The sequence below is a fragment of the Haliaeetus albicilla genome, chromosome 5, assembly GCF_947461875.1.
Source record: "Haliaeetus albicilla chromosome 5, bHalAlb1.1, whole genome shotgun sequence".
In the NCBI taxonomy this organism is placed as follows: domain Eukaryota; kingdom Metazoa; phylum Chordata; class Aves; order Accipitriformes; family Accipitridae; genus Haliaeetus; species Haliaeetus albicilla.
In genome coordinates this window covers 18745058-18766493 of record NC_091487.1, presented here as the reverse complement: position 1 = coordinate 18766493, position 21436 = coordinate 18745058, and the positions used below count along the sequence as shown (strand labels likewise).

General features: G+C 40.8%; 1 protein-coding gene across 3 annotated transcripts in view; it reads right to left on the bottom strand.

Moving 5' to 3' along the window:
* Window positions 1-17873, bottom strand: part of PPP4R3A (protein phosphatase 4 regulatory subunit 3A) — a 46820-nt gene extending 28947 nt beyond the window's left edge. The window contains exons 1-2 of one of the 3 annotated variants that reach the window (XM_069783618.1): window positions 16528-17873; window positions 7942-7997 (exon numbers count right to left, since the gene is read on the bottom strand). In XM_069783618.1, coding sequence (XP_069639719.1) covers window positions 7942-7997; window positions 16528-16669 — 198 coding nt within the window. In that variant the 5' untranslated portion in view covers window positions 16670-17873. Of the gene's footprint in view, window positions 1-3105; window positions 3164-7941; window positions 7998-16527 lie in introns of those variants that run through there. The other 2 variants (XM_009918505.2, XM_069783617.1) reach the window with 2 other exon arrangements.
* Window positions 17874-21436: the final 3563 nt, after the last annotated feature.

Here is a 21436-nt window from a genome sequence, read left to right as displayed (position 1 = left end):
ACAGTATTTTTTCACCTCTACACATTCTGATTATTATTTTTTTTAATTGTTTCTTCTTTGGAAAGCAAAACAAAAAACTGCTGAAAGAAATTACTTGAGCAGCATAACAATGTTCTTCAGTTTGGTTTATTAATATTAGAAAAGTATTTTCCAACTGTCAACACTAACAATTTCAAATGATTAGTTATCTGTTGTCTTATCACACAAGGATTTTGTATTACAGATTAATATCAGTGCCTCAACAGAAAACTATCAATTGCTACTCTCCAAATCTTATTTGTTTGTACATCCTTTCGTGCCTCAAAGGGCTTTTAAAAGAAAACATGAAACAAAGAAAAGCACTTCACTCTATTGCACAATACACAGTTCAAAGTTTAAATTCACTGTTAAATGCAGACAGTTATTAATGTAATTTCATTTTTTTAATCCTACAAAGCTTATACGCTTTAAAAAGAAGAGTAGTACAAGACTTACACATGTAGGGAGAAGTGACTGAAGGAAATTCTAGATGTAGTTAAAAAAACATGAATAAAGGTCTAGTTTCTGCTTGTTTTATTTAAAGGAATCTTTCTGTGTGTTTGATCTGAAATCTCCTCAGTGTAATTTGAATCCACCAGCTACTCTGGATCTCTCAGCTATGGAATAGGACTATCTGTTGCTTCCAAATGCCAAGCATTACTTCTTGCAACTCCAAAAAGCAACTGAAATTTCTTAAGACTGCCTCCTCCATTCCAAGAGAAAACAGGAGTGTGAATAAATATATTTAGTGATAGTAGCTGTTGGTTAGAGAGGTAAGGAGATGAGTCTTGCACATTACCCCTCTATAAGCATAAAATCTACAATTTTATGTGATTCATAAAAGCAGTTCTGGCTCAGTTTGATCAAAAACATATCCTTGCATTACATACAAAATATTAGCCTCTAAACAAGGAACTGGATAGGACGCCTAAAACAAACATCTAAAATTGGTTCTTATCTAGCTTGTTAAACACAACTAAAATGTGAAAGTGCAGTATTAAATCATAGCTACATTGTGTGAACTAAGTCATAAACACAGACAAATGTTTTATCATTGAAGGCTTTTATACTGAGTGCTCTGCAAGAATCCTAGCATTCTAGCTCCTCACATTTTTCTAGATGCGTTAGAGTTCTTGGCAAGATCTTTTTTTAATAGGATGACAATCAGGAAAATACTTATGTAGAGTTTATGATCTTATTCTGAGTTTGAAAATAATTTGCTGCTTCACAAAAAAATATTTTGACTATAGTGCCAGTTGGATGTGTCATCACTACCTTAGCTCATACAAAATTCGCTGTCTCCTTAAGACCATTTATAAAAATTTGTCTCCTTTTATACTATTGTTCATTATGACTGCTCAGATAGAATCAGGAATTCTCAATTTTAAGCAAAATTCTGAGCATGGCCTCTTTTTGGAAGACCTATGTATTTAACAGTCCGTAAAGAGGTATTTATCATTTCTACCAATTAAGGTTAACTTTCTGCACTCTTATCCTTATAAAGATACAGCCTGAGGCAAAACTTCTTCAGAATACAATCATGGATTTCTCTGCTGCTTGTCTCATTGTTGGCTGCATCAAGTTCACATGGAGCAAGTTTTGGTTAGTTTGAGGTTTTCAAGGAAGCATTACTGTATGCTACAGCTTTGAGACTTCATTCCTAAGAAGCAAACCTTCAAAAATACTACTGCAATAGTTTAAGCCAAGAAGCAGTGGCAATTGTACTTAGATGGACAGGGCTTGGTATCTACCATATGATCTCTCCTCACCTTTTGAAATTATTTCCAAAAGCCTTACTTTCCTTTATAGAAAGGTTGTTGAATACACACTATCAGTCTCAAGTTCTTGCCATAACACTCACCAGAAGTCACACTTTTATTAGACATTAAATCAGTTTTATTTAACTATTAGCAAGCTGATTAGCAGGTGTGTTGTACAGCATTCATACAATCTCCAAAGCAAGCCCTGGGATTTCATAATGAAGAATTTCAGAGCAACTAGTACTCAGGATCTGATTCTGCTGTAAAACTGATTTAAGATTTCTTTCCTAACGTGATAAAATTAAGAAAACTGTTATTGTTTGACAATACCCTTTCACTGGTGTTCACATCCAGGAAGAATACTAGTCTTCCCTGTAGCTCCAAAATATTCTCTTGGCATCCCTATGAGATTTGGGCTACTCTCAATAAGTACTGATCCCCCAAATTAGATAGGTCTTCCATAAATTCTTTCTTTCTATCTTAAAAAGCTAATTAATCTCTTCCTACTAGGCCTCAAATGATTTAGGCCTATGACACTTTCCTGGCCCCCTCTGGAAGTTCAACACAGGAAGGTTGTTCCTCCCACTCTTGGACTGCCTGCCTGACTGCTAGTCAGTCTTCCTTATCTAAGCCCTTACATTGTTTACAATTACACAGACACTTCCCTGGACATGCCAAGCCACCTTTCAGCATCTTGCTAGCTATTCATAAGCAGCTTTCTGCTGAGGAAATAAACTATGGCACTACCCAGGTTTTTTTCAGTTAAATATATATAGTTATGGTGGTAGGTTGAAGTAAAATCTTCAGGCTAAAAAAAACAGCCCCAGTAATGTAACATAAGTTTCAATTTTGCATTTGCTTTTGTGCATTTGTTCACCTAGAACCTGGATATCCGGATCTGCTAACAAGTTATCCCAAAAACTGGAAAAACATATCAAAGGCACATTCAGTCTTTCAGCAGAATGTATTCTGTTAGCTTCTACAGAAGCTCAACAATCATACACGACTTTTGAGTTAGTGATTTCATAGCTGCATTTCCATGAATCATGTGGAATAAAATCAGTTTATTAGTTCTGTAACAGAACCTTCACTCACTGGCCTAGTGACCATACCCAGAAACAGCAAATTAGATTTCACAGGAAAACATGTGTGAAGATAAAGGAACATGTGATCATTAAAACAGATGAACCCCCCCCCCCCCCCCCAAAACCAAGAGCAGTCACTCCCCTTTGTTTCTCCTCTCACCCCGCAAACACACACACTTTTCCTTACTATCTTAGCTACAATAGGCACAAATTTTATTGAAGTAGTTTCACTGTTGGCTCACTTGTCCTGACAGTAAGGGTAGGAAGTTCATCTTCTCTGAGCATTCTGCCAGTGCCTTTTTGGATCTTTTCAAAATTTAGCTTTGTTATTAATAAGACTGCTATCCGTCATTCAAGGATAGCCACCTTCAAGCTACATAGCTAGTAGATGGTACTCTGGGTGAATTTAAGCTTTGTATTCTTGTGAGGAACTGAAAAAGGGACTGCAAAAGCAGATGACAAAAGACACTGAAGCTTCTAATGCAGAGGCAAGACTTTGTAGCTGGAAGCTGGAAGCAAATCAAGTCTTCCTTGTTTCAGGCAGAAAAAGGGATGCAATACATACTTCATCACTGGGTTACAGGTTGTGGATGTATCTAAAATAAAGTTGAGGATATAAGTATTTACTGTTCTATTGCTAAAGCATTGCCAAAGTATATCAAAAGTATATGGAAAAGTATATAACCCAGTCCACACCATATCTGCTTTCTCCCTAGACAAATGCTATGTATATAGATTTTATTTCTCCTTTATGGTTGCATAGGAAGAGGTGTGTTGTCCTAAAATACTAGTGTAATTATTCATTTTCTGAATAAGGATCACTTAAGAACAGCACCTTTGTCACTAGCATTCTGGAATTGTGTCAATTTTAATGCCTTTAAAAAAAAAAAAAAAAAAAGAACAGACCATCATGGATTGAAGTGTGTAAACCAACTTCACCAGGACATTACAATTAAAGTATCGTCTACCTTTACCAGTATATTAAGAAAACAACCAACAACAGAAGAGGAAAACTAAGTATTCTGTGTGTGGTCCAGCAACCCATACTATAACTAAATTCCACTTACTAAACAAAATTTGCTTTTAAGCTGTGTGCTACTTATCCATAATTAAATCCTGTATATTCCATACCAAAGTTATAGGACCATTATTGTAATATTTTAAAATAAGAATACCAATAAAACTTAACATATAGCCCTAAACAAGAATACAAGTCAGGAGGCCAAGTGGCTGTACTGACGCACATTTTGCTTTTCAGAAGAAAACTTCTGTCTACAAATCATACCTTAACATAAGAAATATTGGTCCTTTTTCTGAGCCACAGGACATTAGTTTCTCAAGTTGTTTTCTTTCTAGCTTGTTTTCCTCCTACGCATTCCTTTCTTCTAGTTCTAGTATAAGTAATGATGAGTTTGCCAGGAAGTACAGAGTTCAGAGAATCCAAAAACTTCCACTGGTAGCAATTCTACATTACAGAATCAGATACATACACATATCTTTCTTTTTGAATGCACAGCAGCAAATGACTCTTCATTGTGATACAAAGACTAATTTACCTGACTAGTGAAAAGGTACTTAAAAGACTGCCTATGCGTTTCATGCTTTAAGGAATTATTTCAAACCTCTAGATGGCAGGTAAAGTCTGGGAAGACCGGGGACTAGACTGCAAACTGAAGTATCTCAGGACCATGTAGATGTATGAAAAATGAGTCCCCAAGCAGGTCTCAAGATCTGCCAAGTGTTCTTCCTCTCCAAAAGGAAAAGCAGACAGTTGTTATCTATCACCAATTAGACCAACATTTACATGCACACAGAGACCTGACTAATCCACAATAATGGGCAGTCATTGCTCTCAATCCTAAACCCCAAGAAATCTAAAGCAGACAATTTGACAAGATTTTACTTGAAGCTCAGGTTCACAGGGTATGGCTTTTGTTGTGTTGGGTTGTTGGGGTTTTTTTGTGGTTTCCATGGGTGTTTTACACACCAAGAGAACAGAGGCAGCAAGGCAAAACTGTACTCAGGTCTTCACACTATTATTTTAACAAATAATGATGTAAGCTGTGACAGTTATCATTAAAATATACATATGTATATGCTGAGATTGCATAATTTGCAATATCAACAATTACTGAGACAATCTGTTTCACACTGGGACTACCAGTGCAGCATAGGTAGAAGGTTCTTTGACCAGTAGAACTTCACTGTTTATCACAAAGGTATCTATAGGCTTGTTGAAGAACCCGAAGCAACTGGGATAGCATTTCCCCAAGAGCTTAACTACCACACATCTCTCCTTCCTTCCAACCACAAATTATGTTACTTGGTCCAATAAAAGATTGTTTCTTCTTACAAGCCTCATGTCAGCCTAGACAAAAGTCAGAACTCACCCATTTATTCCATTAGATATCTGAAGTGCCCATAAGCCACATGCTAAGTATGTCACAGTAAAAACAGCTCTGATGTATTGTTACACACCCCTTTAAAAGGGAATGGAGGTTCACCCTTGCAACAAAATTTTGAGATAAAGGCTGGTAAGATCGTAACATTGGAAAGTTACTTTGAAATTTTAAGTCTTACATTTCTAGGAGACTTTTCTTGAAATTTTATGAGTGCAAGTGACAACTGCAGGCAAACTCAAAAGTAAGTCTTCTATCTCAGGCTGCAATTTCACTAGCAGCTGAGGTGACCCAAGGGGCACTCTGCAGCCAAAAAGGAAAGATCTCACTCACTCTTCCATCCCACAGTTCCACAGATGGATCCTGTGTGAGGTGGCTTGAAAATTCTGCTGATGTAGAGTTACCAGTTTTTGAAGAGGGATTTGGAGTACCAAGTTGATTTTCTTGTGGTTTAGTGAGTTTAGACAGTTGAGAGTTCTATGAGCAGAGCTGGAAAGAAGCCACTCCTCCTTTCAGCTGCTAAGCTCCAAGCTTAGCTCATATGGAGTCAGGTTTAAACTCTGAAGTTGCCTTTTATAAGGGAAAGGGTAAGTAGGCCTCACCTGAAAGATAACGTGCTACAGAGTAGGATTAATACATGCACCAAGAAAGATTTGGTATTTCTAAGGCTCAGAGTGGAGCCCTACATTCAACCTATATTACATACTTCTTTGCTTAAATAATATGAACAACCCACCTACAAATATAAATTTCTGTCTATGCCACATTTGAAAGCTTTAAGAACAGCACTTTTCCTTCTCCAGAACAGAAAACATACAGTGCTGTTCTAACAGGCCAGATTCATGTTTAATATTTTTATTTCCCTAACCATGTTTTCACAATTACCAGTATTGATTTGTGCAGTGCTAGATTACAATACATGTCTGGCCCAGAGTAGCAATGAGCACAGATACAAGATGCTGTTGCACTGACAGGCATATTGTGGTGGTTTGCACTGATCTTACAGTTTCATAGAATCATAGAATGGTTTGGAAGGGACCTTAAAGACCATCCAGTTCCACCCCCCTGCCATGGGCAGGGACACCTTCCTCTAGGTCAGGTTGCTCAGAGCCCCATCCAACCTGGCCTTGAACACTTCAGGGATGGGGCAGCCACAGCCTCTCTGAGCAACCTGTTCCAGTGTCTCACCACCCACACAGTAAAGAATTTCTTCCTAATATCTAATCCAAGTCTACCCTCTTTCAGTTTAAAACCATTACCCCTCATCCTACCACTACACATTCTGATAAAGAGTCCCTCCCCATCTTTCCTGTTGGCCCCCTTTAAGTACTGGAAGGCTGCTATAAGGTATCCCTGGAGCCTTCTCTTCTCCAAGCTGAACAACCTCAACTCTCTCAGCCTGTCCTCATAGGGGAGATGCTCCTACTTGTGCCTACTTTAAGCATGCTTCATGTTTGACCTGGCATAAAGCCTACCAATACAAAGCTCACCCCTCAATGCTCTTTGAACAGATTGGAACCAGCAAAGCAAGTTTACACTAGATCAGCACTTTATGCCATAGAGCCGTGAAATACTCAAGGTCACTTCAGGAGTCCTAAAGCTCAAGTTACTGTATCGTAGAACCATGACCTCAAGCTAGTCAGGATTACAACTAAGAGTTAGCTTGCTTAGCATTTTTGCTGGTCTTGTCCTTTATTACTCCCTGCAATTGATTCTCCACCCCACACTGGCCTTACCAGTTGTTCAGTAAGGACTGTTTATATGGTGCATGATGAATTATATCAAGGGGCAGATACAGGTTAAATTTTCCAAAGAAGGATATTTTAAACCCAGACTGGTTCTCCCATTCAGTTCAACAAACAATCCTACAAGCAGCTGCAGCTGCACAACCACTGGGACTGCCTGTGAGAAAAACTACTATATGTCTATGCTTATAATTAACTATTAAAGCTGAAGACTGAAGAGTGTTTTAATACATTAGCTGTACTGGACAGGATTTTAGGAAGTCTGAGCTGACCAGGCAACAAAATACAATCTGGTTCAGCATTTCTAAACCTCTAAGGGTCATTCTCAGCATCCATGAAATAAGAACAGCAAACAAAGTGCAAGACCTGCAGTTCACTTCTCAGCAATCTCAGTAGCATTCTTTAGGGGCTCACAACATATGGCTTAAATAATTGAAGCAAGGTGCAAACTAGAGGTGAGAAGCTGCTTTTATGTATACAGAATGCTTTGAAACAGGAGTAACTCATATGCATCTTCCAGTAAAGGCCAAAGGTAAACATGCAAATAGCTTTGAAGCCCTCTAGTAGCCTCTTAAATAAAATACATTGAAAGTTGTAGTATCTGAAACATAAAGAAGAAAAAAGCCAGGTGATACTAAGTTTCAGATACTATAATCCTCAGGAACCGCAGCTACTTTGTGATTTTTGCAGCCATGCTTTCCCTGTCTCTTCCAAAGCATTTTTTAGTGTAAAACAGAGTGCAAGTTATATAGATAACTTCACAAAAAATGCAGAGAAATAACACAGATGAAATGCACAAAAATTTTGAGAACTACTTTGCCTCTTATTTTTGTACAAGAGCACACAATATAATTTACAATACAGGCAAAAAAAAGACTGTATTGCTGAAGATAAAGAACCTGCATTTAAACGAGAAGAAAAAAAGTATATTTACCTGTTGCTTCTGGTATGCAGTGTTCGGGTTAATTTTGGACTCCAAAAGAAGAGAGCCTAGAAAAAAAATTTCCACTTATTTACATGCATACTAAAATTCCAATCTCAACATGATTTTTCTGATCACTCCTTCCTCAAGTAGGTAATAATACATTTCCTCCCAACAATAAGCATGTTAAACCCATATTCTACAGCTTTATATTTCATTTTTCCCCTCAAAGATATTATTCACATAATACAGAACATTCAAGAGTGTTTTAAGGACTGGATTGTTAACCTCTTTCTTATTTTAAGTAATGACTTTTCCACAGAAAATTTTTTAGAGGTGATAAAGTCTGCAAAAAATCAGCACACAAAAAGCATCACAACTGCATTCCGTTGATCACCTACAGTGGTTTTGTACAAAATTTGCTAATCATGTAGTATTTGTTCTTAAAGTTTAGCTAAAACACTTACATTCGTTTGCTGGAAAGCATATCTAGAAACTAATGCTTAGAGTGGCAACCATTGTGACTGCCAATACCAAAAAACTTTAGACATGATAAACTTAAGAACAATGGTTTCACAGCAGCTTATACTGATTTAAGACACAGAAGAGCAATTCCATTGTCATGTCTCTGTTTTCTTGCTCTTCCTTTTGCCTAAGCATTAGTGTTAATACATGTCACATTTAAATGGTTTGGAGGGTTGATCTAGGTGAAAACAACCCTTAAAACTGCTTTTATTTTTTGTCCAATCACTTCCCTCATCCACCTTGCTGCTGAGCTGCACAAGTGCCAGGGCATGAGGGATTCTTTACAGACATGACTTAAATTTATGTATCTGCAGAGCTTCACTTAACATACATGAAAAGGTACTGATAAATTAAGTTGCATAGACAGTCTTGTAATTAAAACATAAGGCTGCAAGCAGCTCTTTAAAGAGCCATTTCCTCTTTTCTCCATTCATTTGCCAGTTTAAATTTATTCTTTAAGAAAAGTCCAAACTTTCTTTAAAAGTCTCAACTTGTCAGTTTCACAGCTATAGTTCTAAGCAGTCTTATATTTATACTACTAGAATATTTTCAAAATATCCTCACAGAATCTACACTAAAGAAAAATTAAAATGCTTCAACCATCTCAAATATGGAAGCCTGAGAACCTGAAAACAGGACAAGAAAACAAATTACTTGGATATGAAAAACATACCTGGAACTGAAAATTGTACTTCCAAATCTCACAGCAGAATCAAGGACTAGCTAGTTTTTACTGTCTGAATAGTACACCAATTACAAAATCCACAGCAGAAAATATCCCAAACCAGTGTTCATTTACTAGGTACCACCATTCTCAATCTCATCGGTTACATTTACAACCGCCTCCCCCCCGTCCTTTCCTGAAGGAAGAGTAGTTGAGTCAGAAGGGACATCCAAATATCATATAGTCCAACCCTCCTACAACGTGCAGTGACATCTTCAACTAGATCAGGTTGGTCAGAGCCCATTCAACCTGACCTTGAAAATTTCCAGGAATGGGGCATCTACCACCTCTCTGGGAAACATGTTCCACTGTTTTACCACTTTCATCGTAAAAAATTTCTTCCTTATACCTGGTCTGAATCTACTCTCTTACTTTAAACCCATTACCCCTCATCCTATTGCAAAGTTTTTCCCCATCTTTCTTATAAGCCCCCTTTAAGTATTGAAAGGCCACAATAAGGTCTCCCCAGAGCCTTCTCTTCTCCAGGCTGAACAACCCCAAGTCTCTCAGCCTTTCCTCATAGAAGAGGTGTTCAATCCCTCTGATCATTTCTGTTGCCCTCCTCTGGACCTGCTCCAACAGGTCCATGTCTTTCCTGTGCTGAGGACTCCAGAGCCGGACGCAGTACTCCAGGTGAGGTCTCACCAGAGTGGAGTAGAGGGGTGGCATTACCTTCCTCAACCTGCTGGCCACACTTTTTATGCAACCCAGGATACAGCTGGCTTCCTGGGCTGCGAGCGCACATTGCCAGCTCATGTCCAGCTCTTCATCCATGAGTACCCCCAAGTCCTTCTCTGCAGGGCTGCTCACAATCCCTTCATCCCCCAGCCTGTATTGATACTGGGGGTTGCCCTGACCCATGTGCAGGACCTTGCACTTGGCCTTGTTGAACCTCATGAGGTTCACATGGGACCACTTCTCAACCTTGTCCACATTCCTCTGGATGGCATCCGGTCTCTCAGGCATGTCAACTGCACCACTCAGCTTGGTGTCATCTGCAAATTTGCTGAGAGTGCGCTCGATTCCACTGTCTGTGTCACTGATGAAGATGTTAGGTTGGGGGAAGTGAGGGAAGAGACACTGACGAACCAGACTGATACATTAAGTATCAGAACAGTTTGCTGTCTGATAAGAAAGGTTATTACTTCATTAATTTAGAAGCTTTACCAAGGATTTTGATATTCATTAGCTTACTATGTATGTGATAATTAGATACAATTAATTCATCTTTTTTAATTAACAAAGTAACTTACCTGTGATGGCTGCTTCTTCCTAATTTCTAAGTCTGTTGCTCTACAAGAAGCAACCTTCACTAATGAAGTTGGCTGAGAAGCTATCGCCCTGTCTCAACTGTTCTTGCAGTAAGAGCTGTTTACAAACTCAGATACATTCCAACAACAAAACTGAACTAAACAGCCCTCAAGGGAAAAAAAGACACAACAGAAAAGCAATCTCCCCCCAAAACCACTACCCTTTTTTTTTTTTTAAGAGTTTTTCTAGTTTTCTAATCCGCATTAGCTGTTAATAAAGCAGCTTATTTGCTTAAGTGCGACAGCATAACTAAAGAAAAAAATAAAAATCACAAACTACAGAGCACAACAGAGAAGAAAAAACATCAAAGGTGAGCTTTACTGATAAATCCAATGCACTGTGGTACCTAACCCATAGTCTCGAGCTTTGAATTTGGGGTTTGCCTAGTGAACATCTAAAAACAGCGTTCCCTTTTCTGTTACAATCATCAGTTAGGCAGTATTTCACTTGAACCTTACTTTCAGTTTCAAAGCCTAAGCTTCAACCACATGAAATTTTAGAATATTATTTTGTGCTATTAACTCAGTTGACTAACTTCTAGAAAGTCTTTGTGATCTAGAAATATTTAATACCAGCAAATATGAATTAGAATCTTGTAAGAAATAAAAGCACTTGATAATTTCAACATTACATTTTAACTGCTGAACACAGATCTACAGACATGGAAACCCTGAAATTAGCAGAATATCATAAATAACTTGAACACCATGTTTGACAAAATACTATTAAAAAAACCCACCAACCTTGAATACAACTGAATGCAGACATTTCATCTTCCAGGCTAGAAGCAGACACTAGAGAACGACCTCTTTACTAGACTTACCACAAAAGAGCATTTCTTCTTCTCTACTAAACCTGACACTTGCAGGAAAGACAAATCAAGCCTTATAAGGCTTGACTTGCTTCTCATTACCACATGATTCAACTTATTCTTCACCATTCCGGACAATAACTAGAAAAATATGAATTTGGAGATAGAAACATACTGAAGCATAAACTGGCTCTTTAACTGCCCCAAATCCATCCTTCTGGAGAATCTGATGCTCCATTTGTGCAATTTGTTCCCCCAAAAGGGTCCAATGACTCAAAAATCAGTGACTATTCTACTAGTTAGTTCAGTGAGATTATTTTCATCCAGTAGGTTTTACAGGATCAGGCCCCTTCCTGGTATGAGGCAGTCTTAGGTCTCTGTTACTTGCTTCTGGGAACCAGGCAACAGTAACAGATGTCTGTAACACAAATATATTCTTTAGAAAAAGGTTAAAAAAAATTAACATATCGCAAAGAAAGTTCTCCATTCAAAGTCAGTATCACTACTGACTCCTAAATACATTTCAAGATGCTTACTCTTGCATTTGTCAAAAGCAATTACTTTTTATGTAGGTATTTTTCTCTTGGTACTATCCTAGAATACATTAAGACTATCCAGTCTACTTTATAAAAATACACCAAAAAAATTTCATCTTCACTGACCCAATGACTCTATTCAAAGTTAGGTATCTGAAAACTCACCTTAATACAAGCTATGGTTTTAACAAACCCTCCAAAATTACGCAGACTTAGTTATTTTCTAAATTATAGCCTTGAATGAATTTGTAAAGGTAACTGCAAAACATTGGTGCCAGAAAGTAACATCTGAAACCACCTATAAAGAAGAAAAGATTGATTTGCAGAATTCTGTTATTTGCCACTGTAATGCAACGTAGCACAGCTGGGGTTTTTTGTTGGTATAGTAACACCATTCGGTGCTGTGAAAGGAATGTTTGTATAGGGAAAGACTTGCTCAAAAGAGATTACATACAGATACACAATGCTATTTTCACAGATACTTAGAGAACATCAAATATCCCGATCCGGTAGTCTTAAACAACAAATCTGCAGACTTGTTTACATATATGCATATGGAGGAGACCTGCTGATATGGCGTAATGCGCCTCTCCCATCAAACTGTTGCGTGGATCCTTCCCCAAAAGCAGAAAAGGTAGTGTGTTGCCCATCACCCCTCACCAGTATAAACACGTTAATGTTTAAATGAAAATTTCAATTCAAGAGCTGTTTTTTGCAAGATGCCCACAGAGGTTTAAATTCTGCAATCAGTTCTGCTGCTACTGAATCACAGAAACCAATCCACAGAACCTAGGAAACAGCTCAAATCAAGGTCCAAGAATGTGCTCTGCATTCGCTAGAGACTGTTCCTCAGCCTAACACATTTCTGAAGGGTCAAACCCAAACACTAAGGAGAGGGGAGAAGCAGGAGAAGAGAAACAAACAAAAAAAATCCCCCTCACCCCCCATGTTTTTTTCATTTTAACCTAAGGTAAGTACATAACCACACAATTTTCAGTGTTGCTTTCCTAAAAATAAATAAATAAAATTAATCCCTTGAGTTTGAGCAAGGTAAAGCAAACGTAAGCCAAATTTTGACTAAGCCTTCTGCCAGTATTATGGGGTTACTGATACCTAGTCTAAGGAAACAGTGAGGATGCGGATGCCTGCCATGTGGCAGAAGCCATTAACATATGGAATTCAGAAATGTCAAACTACAACTTCTGAATAAAATTTATTAGCTAGTTCCTAAAAGATAGCTGGTAAATATGGCCTCCGATGGGGGAGTTCACTTTGGCTTGTCAAAATGTTTAGTTACAGGACTAGTAAGCTTTTAATTAAGAGTTTAAGCCTTCAAATTAACCCAAGGTAGTTGAACAGAAAAGTTCATTTTGAGGTTATTTCAGTCACCTGGGCTCACAACAAAAAAGCAATCTGAAACCGTGCAGTAAAAATCTAGAAGCATGTAGATATTTTAAGAACAAGGCAGGCCACAGCAGCCTAAAATACCATGTGAGAAACAGGTAAGAAATCAAAGGCTTCTGGTTACACACAAACTCACATGGAAGGTGATAATTCCTACAAAAAGAGTTCACTATTGCTCTACTGCAATTCAAGTAGAATACACTGCAACTAGGAATCACACAGAGAAACTTTTCAGGGTTTTAAACAACTGTTACCTTTTTTCCTTAAGTGAATTAAAAAAAAACCAAAAAACCAAAGACAAACCCAAAAAACCACCCAAAAAACACAAAACCCAACTCCCTGTTTCAAAGCATAATATATCTGATCTGAAAGCAGTTTATGGTATTTCTGTACTATAATAGATTACTCCAAATTGCCTGCAATGACTCTTAAAAGTTTAGTGCCTGGGAGCATTAGACATCTCAGATAGCAACACAAATCCCTTATCTGCTCTAAATTCTTTTCTTTTAAGGTGGTGTTAAAAGAACACCAACCCAAGAAAAAAACCACTCCTACAGATAAAAAAAATTGCAGTCAAATTCTTACTGCTCCAGTTCCAGATGACAGCTACCTTGGACTTGGCATACCGATTGTGTAGCTCCCTTATCGGAACACCCTGACCCTGCCATAAAATCTCAACCACTTGTAAAGCAGCTACAGAGCTACACCAAGTCACAGCCGCACAATCAAAAGACTGAACTATGTGCTAGCCCACATGGTCAGCCAAATGAACCTCTGGTAATCCTGCTGTTGCTCTATGCACAGCCGAACTGGCCCTTTAACAGGAGTGGGAATTTCCCATACACAGCAGGAACTACTGCTAACATCCCCCATGGCCTCCCCTACTCAGGAAAACGAGCCTTCAACTTCGGGCAGATCCCGAGGTTTTCAGTGAGCTTCCTGGAGCAAGTCAGTAAGAACATGCCAGTGTGCACAGGATGAATCTCAGCTCAAACGCTAGGAAAAGCTGGTTTAGAAAAGGAGGAAGGAAGAAGTTTCATTGGGGAAAGAGGAGGAGCTGACAAAGAAAGACAATACAAGAACGCAATGGAAACATGGAGGCAAATGGTGTATAGGTCAGGTTCCTAGTACTTGTATGTATTCGATAACTAGGAAAAAAAATAGTATCACAGTCAACTACTTCATTTAGTTAAAAAGGCATGCAAGGGAACACACAAATTGCATAGTACCTAAAACACAAGTCTGGCATTACCTTTTTTCCAAACCATTTGCTCACATGTAAAAATGACTATATTTGCCTTCAAAATTAGCCCACAAACAATTGACGCTGGGAGTAAACAAAATCAAATTTTATGATGTGTTTACACAAGCAAGTTAGAAAAACTAGCCTATTAATAGAGTGCGCATTTACCCAGGACTGATACTACCTACTAAATTAAGAACTTAAGCCCTGTATATTATTCAATACTCTTGAAGTACGTGTATGCTGTTTAAGAGAAGTCTAATGTGTGTATCCTACTAAATATACTTCTATGTATTAGGAGCAATTAGTAAGTTTGAGCCAGTTCTGCTTTGATTAGAGTATCTTAGCTATGCAACACAGAGTAATGTCTTCATCTTTGCTTTGGGATCATTTATACCAATTTGTATTTTCCTTCTTACAGATGTTCATTTACAACAAATAAGCTAGCAACAACAGTCCAATGCAGGTTCTAATCAGTCTTAAGCATACATATTCCACTGAAAGTCAACAAAGGTATTTTAGCTTGAATGGGCTATTTCTTCATAAGCAGGATATGACCTGCAGCTCTTTTGCTTTCTTTTCTAAAAAGAATAAAAAAAAAAATCAGGAAGTTGTTTAGCATGTAGAAGACATGACAGTTTTTAAACATGAGCACTTCAGCCATGTAGACAGCAAGGACTGTATCTACAACAAAATATACTGTAAAGATTACCCTAAACATTTAGTGATAACCTTCTTTTTACCTCCCTCCCTCATGTTGAAATTAAACTATTTCCATTTTGAATGTTTTCTCTGACACTATGAAGTTGGCCAAACTATAAATGCATCTTCTTCAGTGTAAAATAAGTAAAATCAAGTATCAGCTTAACTTTTTAAAGTATAATCAAGAAACTACAAAACCCTGAGATTCATGCCAAGCAGAAGCTCAATTATCAAAATCTTGCTCAGATGAAAGTTTGACTCCTCCATATCAGTTTATGATCTTTGCTGTAGAATTATCGTACAGTTTGTCAGAACTTTCTCAAACAGTAAGAATTAATGATTCTCAAATTGCCTTTCATCCTAGTTCCTACAACAAAAAAGCCAAATAAAGAGAATTATTAGGTCACAAGCTACAGCAGTACCTACAAGTCACTAGATACAGTAGCTATATATCTAATGAAGTAGTAAGTCATGCACTGACAGACTTTACTAACAAAATGGTACATGCTAGATGTTGCAAAGTATACATTTTAAAATCTCCTGTGAACATAGCAGTCATGAACTCACTTAACCAATAATCAAGACTAGCCCAAACATGTAGCTACAGGGTTAGATACTACTACTTAACCTATATTGTTGTCACATGTTGTCAGAAAATGTGAAGGAAATTGATAATGCATCATTTTAAATTTATTTACCGGAAGATCTAGAACGGCTGAAGGACTGAGAACTACCATTCCAATAAAAAAAAAAAACGCATCTCTGAAAATGCTGTTCTGTCCATTGTATTGTCTTTACTACTATAGCAACTGTACTTTGGTAACTGTTGATAGCTTTCAGAATGTCTTGCATAATTCTTGCTAATAAAGAAAGGCGGGGGGGAGGGTTAGGATGTTAGCCATCCAATGACCTTTTAAAAATTTATACTAAAAAAAAAATCATAAAAGTTTTGAACAACAACCTTCATGAGGGGATTGTTTCCAGAAACATCTAAGGAAGGATACATCACAATCATCAGTTTTGAAACTGGAGTACATTGGGCTTCTAGCGACAGATCACTAGATATCCAAATCCATACAGGATTTACAAGACCTGAACATATTTTGTAGACAACACTGTGTATTCACTATGAACCAGCTGCCTACTGTGCTTGCACTGGATGGCAATCTTCCATTTCTTTCACTTGGCCTAACACAAATGAACTATGGTTAGTGCCTACTTGCTTTTAGGAATCACATTTGAATTATGCAGCAAAACATTAAGGCAACAGACACAAAGCTAAGCCCAGTTCCTTTTCCGGGTAGCATAAGGTAACATTGTACCTTCAGACATACACACTTACCATCACTCTCTGCCCTGACTAGCAGGGACATGCCCTTGAGCCTCTCCACGTAGCAAGAGGACACATGGCCTGTGCCTCGATCGTCCCACTGGCGGTCCTCATTTAGCGTGTAAACCTTCACCCTCCGCCGGGTGTCAGTCATCCTGCCGCCTGCCACACCACAGCCACCACTCTGGCTTGCAATTGCTGGAGGAGCAGGAGGCTGGTCGGGGGCTAGGCCCCCCTCAAAGGAGGGGAGCGAGTAAGAAGGTAGCAGCCCCACACAGGCACACCAGGCAAGCTCGTCTTACTCCTCTTCAGTGCTCCAACGGGATCCTCATTATCGAGAGTAACAGAGGACTGGGGGGGGCGCAGGGGAAGAGCGGGAACAGGAGAAGAGGTGAAGATGTGGAAGGGGAGCTGCTCCAGGCACAGTCAGGCGCTGCACAAAAGGCGAGCAAGCTTACACAGGGGAGAGTCGCAGAGAGGAGAGAGGCTCTTTGCAGGGTGAAGGGCAGGCAGGAGAGGCGGTGGTGAAGCAGGGATCCTGGAGGAGAAGTGGATCCACGGGAGTGGAAGCAGCGGTGGACAGCAGATGGCACGGGCGGCAACGGACAGCCGGCCCAGGGTGACAGGAGCAGGCGACCCTGGAGGCCGGGGCCCTGGCGAGGGAAGCAGGCGGGAGGTGGCGAGGCCGGGGTGAAGCAGGCGGGGGGAGGCAGGCGGGAAAGGGGCCGCTCACCCCGGCCTGCAGCTCGGCTCTATTGTGCAGCAGCTGCCCAGGCCCGAAGCCCCTCTCTCGCCGTCCGTCAGCGCGGAGCTTCGAGAAGCCGCCCTCCTTCCCGCCGGGGCTGGCCAGGGCCTGCGGGCACTGCCTGTCCCGCGGCGGGATGAAGCGGGCGGGCGGGCTCAGCGCCCCGTCTCCCCCATGAGCTCCCGTCGCAGGCGGCGGCTTCACTCCCAGCCCGACTCCGCCGCCATATTCTTCTTCCTCCTCCTCCTCCTCCTCCTCCCGGTGCTGCGGCGGCTCAGTCCCGACTCCTCAGCGCACCCTGCGACGTGGCCGCGCTCCAGGCGCCCAGCAGCCCGGCCGGCAGAGAGGCGCTCAGCCCTGCGGAGGGGGCGAGCGGCGACGGCGCGGCCCGGTGCGGCGCGGCCCGTCCAGCCCGGCCCGGCTCCCACCGGCTCCGTCTCCGCCTCAGTCACTGCGCGGCCGCCATCTTGGTTTCACCTCTCACTGGAGGCGCGGGGTCTCCCAGCCAGCGGCGGCACGGGCCGCCCGCCAGCATTTAAAGGGCCAGCGGCCCCGAGCTGGGCGGCGGGCTGGGGGTGCTCTGCGTCCACGGGCGGGCGCGCCGCCGGGCCCCGCGCGCTCCTGGCCGCCCCACGCAGCACCGGCAGCACTGCCGCGCAGCAGCGCGCCCTGCACCGCGCCCAGCACCGCCCCCACGCAGCGCCCTTGCGGGATCGCTCGCGGATCTGCGCGGGCGGGACACGCGTGGGGCCCTGGCCGGGCCGTTACCGCGGGCCCAGGGAGCGGAGCGGAGGGGGCGGCGCGGCCCAGGCCGGCGGCGCCCGCTGCCTGCCGCGGCTCGGCGGCGGCTCTTCGCGCGCTCTGCGCGGCGCCTCGGAGCTCGCCGGGTGCTGCCGGGGCCGGGAGGTGAGGGGCGCCGCGGCGGCCAGGCTGTGCGCGGGCCGGGGCGGCGAGGCACAGACACACACCCGCGTCCCAGCGCGGAGGAGAGCGGGGGGAGCTGCTGCCGCCCCTCACCTCCCTGGCTTGCACCTGGGACCGTGTTTCGGGGTGTCTTTGTGAGCACAACTGGACCGCTCCTCTCGCAAAAGGGGTTTTTTCTTTCTTTTCCTTTCCTTCCTTTCCTTTCCTTTCTTCCTTTCCTTTCCTTTCTTCCTTTCCTTTCCTTTCTTCCTTTCCTTTCCTTTCTTCCTTTCCTTTCCTTTCTTCCTTTCCTTTCCTTTCCTTTCTTCCTTTCCTTTCCTTTCTTCCTTTCCTTTCCTTTCTTCCTTTCCTTTCCTTTCTTCCTTTCCTTTCCTTTCTTCCTTTCCTTTCCTTTCTTCCTTTCCTTTCCTTTCTTCCTTTCCTTTCTTCCTCTCGCACATTGCTGGGTGATCACGAAGTTAAACAGCTTCTGGCTGAGCGGCTGTTGGATCTCTGTAGAGAGAGAGAGGATCTATCTAACAATTGCAATAACAATCAGAAGCTGTCGAGTCTCTGCTTTTGCCACTGCTGCCAACATCTGAACATGTTTGACATTTTCCAAAAATATGCAAAAACACGAGTGCGTTTGGGACCCCACAGACACACCGCTGCATGAGAGAGTCCGTTTCAGAGTGTAGTGTAGATACATTATATACATGGGAGCTCACTGCAATTTATACACTGACTTAGGTTGATTTATTTTTATTTTATACTTTCAAAGAAGTATTGATACTTGTTTATCAAAGTGAGTTATACTGGGGCTGGTTTGAGCCAAAACCACAGATGGCAAGCTTTCACCCCAGAATTAATTACGTGTCACCAGGAAGCCTCCAGTCAAGCACTGTTTCCCTTTCTCCATCTTCTGTTTTGCTTGTCCCATGAGAAGGACAGTGTCTGGCTCCAGAACTGATACCCAGTTTCTTGATGTGCTCAGATGAAGCCATTTGGCCCTTGCTTTCAGGCCTGGCTCTGATGCCTAAGGACTGGTTAAAAATACAGATGCCTTCAACAGTATTATTTGGTCGTCCATAATGTAGCCGAAGGTATGTTGTGCTCAGCTGTTCTTAGTGTGGCATTCTTGGCTAATGCAACAAAAGGTTTGGAAAGATTCAGTTGTCCAAGAACTGCAGATTACAGGCCCCAATGAAGGGAAGCTCACGCAGCACGTGCACGGAAAGGTGCTCGTCACCTTCATTTGGTGACTGGTGCAGCCCCCTGAGGGAATGCACCTGGGGAGGTGCTGTGCCAGAATTTCTCTTAGGTGGTTCTGGAGATGGGGTTTTGTGACTTCAAAAAAGATTGATGTCACTTAGAGAAGCCTCTGTGGGACCATTATACTCATTTGCAATTTACAAATTGTATCCTCTTGTGGCCATCAGATTAAGTATAGACCGCTGTTCACTGCAGTTTTGATTCTTTCAGGGTTTTCTATGAATTGAAAACAAGAAGTTCAATCAGATTTCAGTTTGCATAGTTTGCTTTATGAAGATTTGGGTTCAGCTTCTTTTAATTGGCCTTGTATTATTTTGATATCAGTCTCAACAATGCTCAGCCCAACAATAGTGCCTACTTGTCAGGTTTTATCCAATTCTCATTATATTTGGCAAGGGGTTTTATTTTTTTCAAACGTTTCCACCTCAGTGAGTCCAGAAGAAACGCTGGGCATTGAGGGCAACTTCCCATGCTGGAAAGAAGATGTGAAAGAAAAAACCACTCAGTTTATTTTTCTTAGAGTCTTGAGTTAGAAGGCAAAAGTGTGTCAGGTCACACCTCAATTCCTTCTCTCCATTTCCAGAGGCTTGATGGACGGTGTCCAGAAGGAAATATCTTCAGGGATCTTGAGAGGCTATTCCTAACTGAGTTAAAAGTTTGGGCTCCCTTAGTTCCTGTAAATAATAAAGGACCTTGCCCTGGCAGAGGTTTTGGCCCACCATGAAGTGAGTAATAAATGAGGAAATGGAGTACTGAATACAGTTTTAAACTTCTCATATTCATAGGAAAGTAACTGCATATGGATCAATGTAATAGGAATAAGCCTAAACTGGGTTTACCAGTGAGGGCCTCTTGCACAGCAGACAAGGTTGAAGAACAAGATAACTTTTTCTTTCAGTACCTGCTCATAATTTTGGGAAAGAAAATTACATTGTTATTATGAGGAACTTCAGAACAGACTCAGAACAGACATGTAACTTGGAGCTATGCACTAAAGTTTTAACAGAGTTCCTAAAAATCCTAGCTAATTATTTTCTGACAAAAGAAAAATCATATTAGGGAAACTAACAACTTCAGACTTTATTATGGTAAAGATAATTGCTAGAATGAAAGTCAGTGCTTGCCTGAGTATTTAGATATGGCTACATTCAGTATGTGCAAAGTTACTATCCATACTATATACACACACAGAGGGACACTGGCTATGTCTTCTTGTTCTGAAGACATATGTTTTGACTTATTCCCCAAAAAGCTGTGGAAAATGAATGACTGAGTGAAAAGAAAAATTACATAGCAAAACTCTATCAAAGTAGGGGGAGTCTATAAAGAAGCAGACGTCTATAAAGAAGTCAGGATATTGTGATCAAGAAAGAGGGGAGATTCAGAAAAGTACGTTTCTAGATTAGTGGGGAAGTGAACACAGCAGTTTGAAGTAAATACATACGAGAAGTAGAAAAATGGCAAACCTAGCAGTCATTACAAGTTATAAAGCATATAAAAATGGATGAGAATGTCAAGGAATATGCATGGCTGGTAGTTTTAGGAACAGCTCAAGTTTTCTACATCTTAACACTCTTATAGGCCTATTATATCTGGATTTTATAAAAATGTTGATATTGATACAAAAAAGTAGAACTGTTTAATAAATAAATTTGTTCTATACTTGAAAGATTGTGTGATGTATTTGTATCATATAATGATGACTAAGTGCCTTCCTGGTCATTATTAAGAAGGATATTGAACAACTATTTGTAGAAAGAAATATTTTAAAGTACACAAGTCTTAAAAAACTTGAGAGTCCCGAAGGAGTTTGTATGTGTGATCTCAGGAAGCATGAAACCATATTAATTTTTAATAAAGCTAAAATTATTGCAGAAATTCTGCAAGAGGGGAAGACTGACTATAAGTATTCAAATCGGACAAGTGAGAACACATAATAATAGACTGATTTATCTGACATCAATCGCAGACAATAAATGCTGATACAGGATGCAATAACGA